At 40.5% G+C, this 6,954-nt stretch overlaps 1 protein-coding gene across 1 annotated transcript in view; it reads right to left on the bottom strand.

Annotated features, from left to right (window-relative positions):
- The window catches only part of cables2b (Cdk5 and Abl enzyme substrate 2b), a 22,657-nt gene that overhangs the window by 6,110 nt on the left and 9,593 nt on the right, over positions 1 to 6,954 (bottom strand). Inside the window, exons 2-3 of the mRNA XM_034877437.1 lie at positions 6,615 to 6,707; positions 2,173 to 2,250 (exon numbers count right to left, since the gene is read on the bottom strand). Of these exons, the coding sequence (XP_034733328.1) occupies positions 2,173 to 2,250; positions 6,615 to 6,707 (171 nt within the window). The remainder of the gene's footprint in view (positions 1 to 2,172; positions 2,251 to 6,614; positions 6,708 to 6,954) is intronic.

Below are 6,954 nucleotides of genomic sequence, written 5' to 3'. Positions count from 1 at the left end.
TACCTGGTCCTCAGATCTCTGCAGGGTAAATCCAGACAGCTAGCTAGACTATCTGTCCAATCTGAGATTTCTGTTGCATGACTAAAACAACCTTGAACGTACACGTTCCACCAAAACAAGTTCCTTCCTGAGACTATGAGCGCTTAGAGCCACCCAAGATGATTGTGATTGGTTTAAAGAAATAACAAGAAACCAGAGCACGTTTTTCTCCTGATCCCAGAAGGTTGCTAGATCTTCCTCCGCAGTGCTGTGGAGAAAGGTCTGGCAATGTGAGACTCCAGTTAAGGTGACTGGGCAACAGAGTTGCTCCAGACAGCAGGTTTACCAGCAGGAAGTAAAATTAATTCATTAACAGCTCGGAGAAAAGATTCCCAACATGATGAATCTGATTGAGAGCACTGCAGCAGTTTGCATTTGTCATGTCCTTGTTACAGAAACGTGTGATGTAATTGTTGAACAGCTGATTAAATTGAAATAAGTAATTAATCAATATGACTGAAAAAAACAATATAAATTAGATGTACAGTAAATGAAACTTGCAGAAGTATCCAACTCATTTTAGTGACCTTTATTTCCTCTGGCACCACCATCATACCAAAACGTCCTCAAATGTCCTCAAAGCTAAATGTTTTCATAACTCCATGATGTTTCCTATAGCACCACCTTCATTTAAGCAGTGGCACAATTTTGTATCCCAACTTGTCTATGGTGAAATATTTATTGTATTTGATTCCTATTATTATTACATGTATATCATATGTATGTATATTGTATCATTTCAGTTTTATCTATACTCTGTGATGTGTGACTGATTTTGCTGCTGTAACACTGTAATTTCCCATTTTATTAGATCAATATCCATCTATCTAGTAATGTGGATACAATGACTAAGTGGGTAAACACAAATAATAAAAAAAACAGCTAGCAATCCATCTATCTATCTATCTATCTATCTATCTATCTATCTATCTATCTATCTGTCTATCTTCAAGAGAAAAATTCTCATCTTTGGATATGGAGAACTCTGCAACCTCTAGGGGCTACTTGAGCTTTAGATTTCTACTTTAGTTTGTATTTCTACTTATAATAGACTTCTAAGACTTTAACAAGACAGTACATCACAATATATTTAGCAGTCTCTTTCATATTTATTGGCCAAAAAAGGAGACATATGACATGAGCTGCACCCACAAGGATCCAAGATACCTACAGACAGAACAGCCTTTTATCATCCTTCCAACGTCTCCCTGCCTGAAGCCTTTTAAGGGGATAGAGAGAGACATGCGGTGTGTGTGAAAGGTCAAACGTCACTTCCCTCTACAGCCGCATGTTCTGCTCAACTTTCAGAGTTACAAACCACAGCATCAGCTACCAGATAAAAGTGGAAATGTGACGCCTGAACTCACTTCCTCTGCGGGAGAAAAACCACCAAGAAGAACAATGTCACTCATGCTGACTCAGAGTGTGTGTGTGTGTTTGGTGTGTGTGTGACACAACAGAGAAAGATGTAGCAATTTTTATACATGCTTAAATCTGTATATCTGTGTGCACATAACAGATTATTTTTTACTTCAGTACTGATGCTACAGTGTACAAGTGTGGTGTGATGGTAAGCATGCCCAGACCGTGTGTGTGTGTGTGTGTGTGTGTGTGTGTGTGTGAACGTGATAGAGTGAACAGGATTAGGAGAAGTTTACAAAACTGTAATAACATCTGTATTTTCATCTGTGTGTTTATACAATATCTGAGTGTGCTGTGTGTGTCTGTGTGTGTGTGTTAGAGTCAGGGAGAATAAGAAACATGATAAGTATGTTTTGCTCCTATCTGTACATGACTTTATAACGACGTAAGTGTTTATATGTGGGGAAGTTTTTGTGTGATTATGTCAATGTGTGTGTGTGTGTGTGTGTGTGTGTGTGTGTGTCACACACTAAAAAGCCCATAGGTCAAGTAAAGAGGCTCTGAGGCACATGGGAAAATCATGTTTTCCTCCATTAGCAACTCCTTTCTACTTTTCATCTCTTTGGGTAGAGGACATCACATCCTCTACTCAGTGTTCTTTCTGTGGCCAGCCTGCTGAGCTACACTGAGCTAAACGTGTGTGTGTGTGTGTGTGTGTGTGTGTGTGTGCATGCATGAGTGTGTTTGAGTGCGTGCAGTTGTGTTGATTACCTAAGGTAGAAGCTTTCTCCGTAGGGCAGAACAGAGAAGGCAGCACACAGAGACCTCTTTGCACAGATCAGCACGATCCTGAAAGATAACCAAACACACAGCATTAGCGGTTACGTTGCTAAAACATCTGTCCAGCTGTTTCTAGATGAGAAAAAGGAATCTTGCCCACACTGTCAAGATGGGCAGCAAAATCACTGGTGAGCAGCCGCCGTCCTTGTCACACAGTTTAGGTGACAAAACACAGAAAACCAACTCCAGAGTAGGGCTGTGAAGATGAAAAGTCTCTAACTGACCTAATTTAGTCACATTGATATAGTTAACAAATTATTTACTTCATACAGGCTGCGCCTACTTATCAAGTACCACAAAAAACCTGCCAGTTCTGAAATGATATCAAACTCAGACACTACTGAGAAATTCTGTTCATTTGCAGTATACAGACTTAATAGGGAAGAGCTCCTTGTGTGGACAGGTGTATTTAAAACAATATCTGGAATTAAATGTTACTTAGGTGGATGTGACAATTAATGATGATATTGATTTTATGTGATATTGCCCCACTGGACAAAGATAAAGACTTATTATACGCATATGTGTGTATATAATAAGTCCGTATCTTTGTCCAGGGGGTGCAAAATCACCTAGAATTTGAATCTGAATTTCCCATTCATCTATTTCATGTTCATATTACTTACATTTTTCTACCTGCAGAATGGGATTGTCATGCAGACAAACTGACCAACACATGTATAATAACAGATCCATACTTGGCGCCTGTGTATCGATACAGTATTACCACTGAAAATAGCGCGATACTATGCTGTATTGACCCCCCCCCCCTCCCCTAATAGTACATGTGTATTTTTTAATGACAGCTCCTCTGGAGTATATGACTGCACAGTGCTCGCCTGGTTTGTCTCAGAGGGAAATGTTAGTATACTTGGCTCAGGTACCAAAGAGACTGGGAGATGATTCAGTGTGTCAAAACATGAACACACTCGTCTTTAGTGGATCACGTTTGTGATGAATCATTTTCTCTTATATACTGTACACACACACGCGGGCACGCAGGCACAGTGTCACATTGGGTTGTTCATGTGCGTTAGTAATCCTTCCCTTCTCTCAGTTCCCACCAATCCCTGCCATCACACTGAAAGATCGTATCTGATCTCTGAAAGGATTCAAACATGCAGCTTTATGTAGTGGAGTCTTACTGTAGCTTGTTTACATCACACTGGGATACAGGTGTACAAAAGAAAGGTAGTACGATAAGAGGAGAATATGCGATATGCAATTATGTTGAATATTACAATAATGATCTAACTTTTTTATTATAGAATTACTTTTTAAAGTGCAGTTTTCTACTGATATTTTCTTTTAACTAACTAACTTCTGGAATATGGTTATTTTGCCAGCTGATATTGGGATGACAGTAAAAACAAAATTAATCCCAACACTGCAGGTTTTTATTGTTTGTCTTTTGCAGGCATGACATGAATCAAATCAAGTCGTTTTTCATGAGGAGTGGAGGATTCAGTGCACTTTAATCCAAGAATATATCGGGACAATCTCATCCTGTGGCTGTAATTGACCTTATCTTTTAAAGGAGACATCACAGCACCGCGTTGTGGAAGCTCTGGGCTTTAAAGTTTAGTTCTCACACAAGCTGAATATGTAATATTCAGTAGGAAAATGTTCCTGTGAATTAAAAATGTGGACACGTCTCCAGAACTGTGTTTACTGTGAAGAACTGACTGTCCTCTTCTGCCCCCAGTGCTCCTCCTCCACCCCATGAGACAGATTATGGGTCGGGATTTAATGCTGTCATTGGAGACAGACACACACACACACGCGCGCGCATGCACACACACGCACACGCAAGCACGCACACACACACAGCTTTTCCCCCATGCTTGGGAAAGTGAAGAGCAGGAAGTGGCCAGGGACTTCAGTGGAAACGGCTGAGGCATCACAACAGGCCTGCTGGAAACGTGACTCCGCTGGGATTCTGTCCCCTCCACAGATCCATTTATTACCACATATTTCATAACACTGGGGGCTCATTACTCTGTGTTCACCTTAAAGAAAAACCCCAGACTAATCCTACTGGGACTGGACCCATGGCCCAGACTAATCCTACTGGGACTGGACCCATGGCCCAGGGGTTGTAGCTACTGAGTCGCACAACTGGTTCCACACAAAGAAAACCAAGGGGGAAAAAGTCAAACATCCTAACGTTGGACGTTTGAGAAATATTCTGATATATTTTTGTTTTATTAAACTCTACATTGACCAGTGAACGTCTCGGCCTCCATCGCTGCCATAAGGAAGTTTTAAAACACAAGCAGTGAACTGCCCGGAGTTTGTTTAACAGCTGACTGTTACCTCAGTCCCTCAGTTTCTTTTCTTTCTCTGGAAAATGAGGCTGCCTTCAAGTGTGGTTGTCGGGTATTTGTAAATTATAGAGGGTGGTCTAGACCTTCTCTATCTGTAAGGGGTCGTGAGATAACGCCTGTTGTGATTCGACACAATGAATCAAATCACAATCTTTGGAAGGCGCGGTCTCTTCTCCATGGTCTCTCGGTTCATTGGCTGAAGGAGAAACAACAGCTCTTAGCTGGATCTATTCTCCAACAATCAGCCCTCAGTCTATTATTATCTGATCCGAGTACGCTGTTGTTCCTCTGACCCACAGGTCTGATTTATACACCCTGCAAGGAAGGACAAGAATAGAACACAATAGAGGAAGAACTGCAGCAGACACCCCTACAACTCCTTTCCTCTCCTCCTCCACACTTCTGCATGTAAGCCCAGTGGGTTCATGGATAAACAGACTGAGCCATAATGCAAAACTGTGAGTTATGACATTTAAGAAAATTCAAAACAATTACGGTACGTTCAATGGCTATAAAAAGATGATATAAGATGATAATATTTCAAGTCAGGGAATACATTGTGTGGTCCTAATTTAAAACATTTTAGTATTTTTTTTTTTTCAATTATTAACCTTAAAAAATAGCAGAAGAGGCAAAGAAATCAAGAGTAAAAACATCTTGAATTATGAAACTGAACTGTTTGAACTTTAACCCCCATTCAGAGCACAAAACAAAATAAATGTGTACTTGCAAAATGTAATGTTCAAAATAATAGTTTTTTACTGTGTTTTTTTGATCACAAAGAGCCAAAATAGTAATCATAATTTAAATGTGATTAATTGCACAGCCCCTAGTGTGTTCAGAATAAGTCAACAGTGAGGGTCAGGGGAGGTCTACTGTAGTTGGACAAGGGGGAGTGTGTAATTGCAGCAAATGGAGCTCTCAGTTCTAGGACTAGACAGATTATTGGCCGTTTGCAGATTACCTGTATCCGCGTATCATTTGCCTGGTAACCGTTAATGGATTAAAAAGTGATCTATTTTGGCTTGGCTCCAGCTCTGTGTCTGTCCCTCTGCTTGGGTTTCTCTCACCACTGAGTCGGACTCAATGCCCCCCCACAACACTATCTGACTCCTTTACAAGGGATTCTGTTGAATGTTTCTCATTTATCATATAATTGCTTAAAGCAAAAGCAAAACTATGACTCTAGAGTCGGTACTCGTGCCAAAGCTAATCACGTCACTCTCTCACTTCTCCCTCTACCACACACTCCCCCCACACGCACACATGCCAGGCTCAACACACACACATGGATATATGGAAAATAAAAAATCACGACATTTTTGACCAGAATACATCAATGTCAACATTGCAGCGGTTTTGTTGGGTTGACTATTGGTGCTTTCACAAAATATGAACACAATGAGAGTTTTGATAAATACTCATCAGTAATGTGGATACAATGACTAAGTGGGTAAACACAAATAATAAAACAGCTAGCAAGTGTGGTAAAATGACATCCCTATACAGTAATGCAACCATTAAAACCCGGAGAAGACAACACTGGTGTCATATCACAATATCCAAAATTTAAGACGATATCTGGCCTCATATATGGATGTAGATATAACATCCATATACTGCCCAGCCCTACTTGAGCGGAACGATGTGATGCGTGCCACTTGTACCGCCAATGTCCTAAAAGGGGAATTTTGTCTTGCACTCAGGTTAAACATGATGAAATGCATATACCATTAAAAAAGATATATTAAAGTGATCAAATCCACCACTTTATTACCGTCATAGGACTGGACTTTAAAACCATGCCTATACATATCATGACATGACACATGTCTTTGATGTGGGAGATCTGGGTTCAAATCCCACTGCGATCCATCAACCAATGCGTTCCTGAGCAGGATACTTGACTCCTAGTTGCTCCAGAGACATGCAACCTCTGATTTATAGCAAATTGGAAGTGGTTTTGGATAAAAGTGTTGACTTACTGACATGTAATGTAATGTAAGGTTCTCTGTAAACCTGTGAGCACAGATTGATGTGTCCTACCTGCTGCCTCTCGTGTCGTACTGTTTCATGTTTTTGATGAAGTGGATCTTCTTGGTGTGACGAGGTCTGGGAGAGCCGGAGAGGTTACGAGTCCTGCGGAGAGAGAAAGACACCGGCAGACTAATGATTAAGAGCGTCACTCTCATTTCAGAACATCATGAATTAGGATGCCAGAGGACATATTTGAAGCTGCAAAAATGTATTGTTGAATCACTATTAAAGTAATAATTACTATTGAGAAAACCTCCCAGTTTGCAGCTTGTTAAATGGGAATTTTCCCTACTACAAAATCTTTCTTTGTTTCCAAGCAGTATATCCACTGATTTGTGACACCAACGCT

Source organism: Etheostoma cragini, chromosome 7 (genome assembly GCF_013103735.1).
Source record: "Etheostoma cragini isolate CJK2018 chromosome 7, CSU_Ecrag_1.0, whole genome shotgun sequence".
Taxonomy (NCBI): Eukaryota; Metazoa; Chordata; class Actinopteri; order Perciformes; family Percidae; genus Etheostoma; species Etheostoma cragini.
Note: the sequence above shows the minus strand (reverse complement) of the source record. Positions and strands in the feature narration are given on the sequence as shown.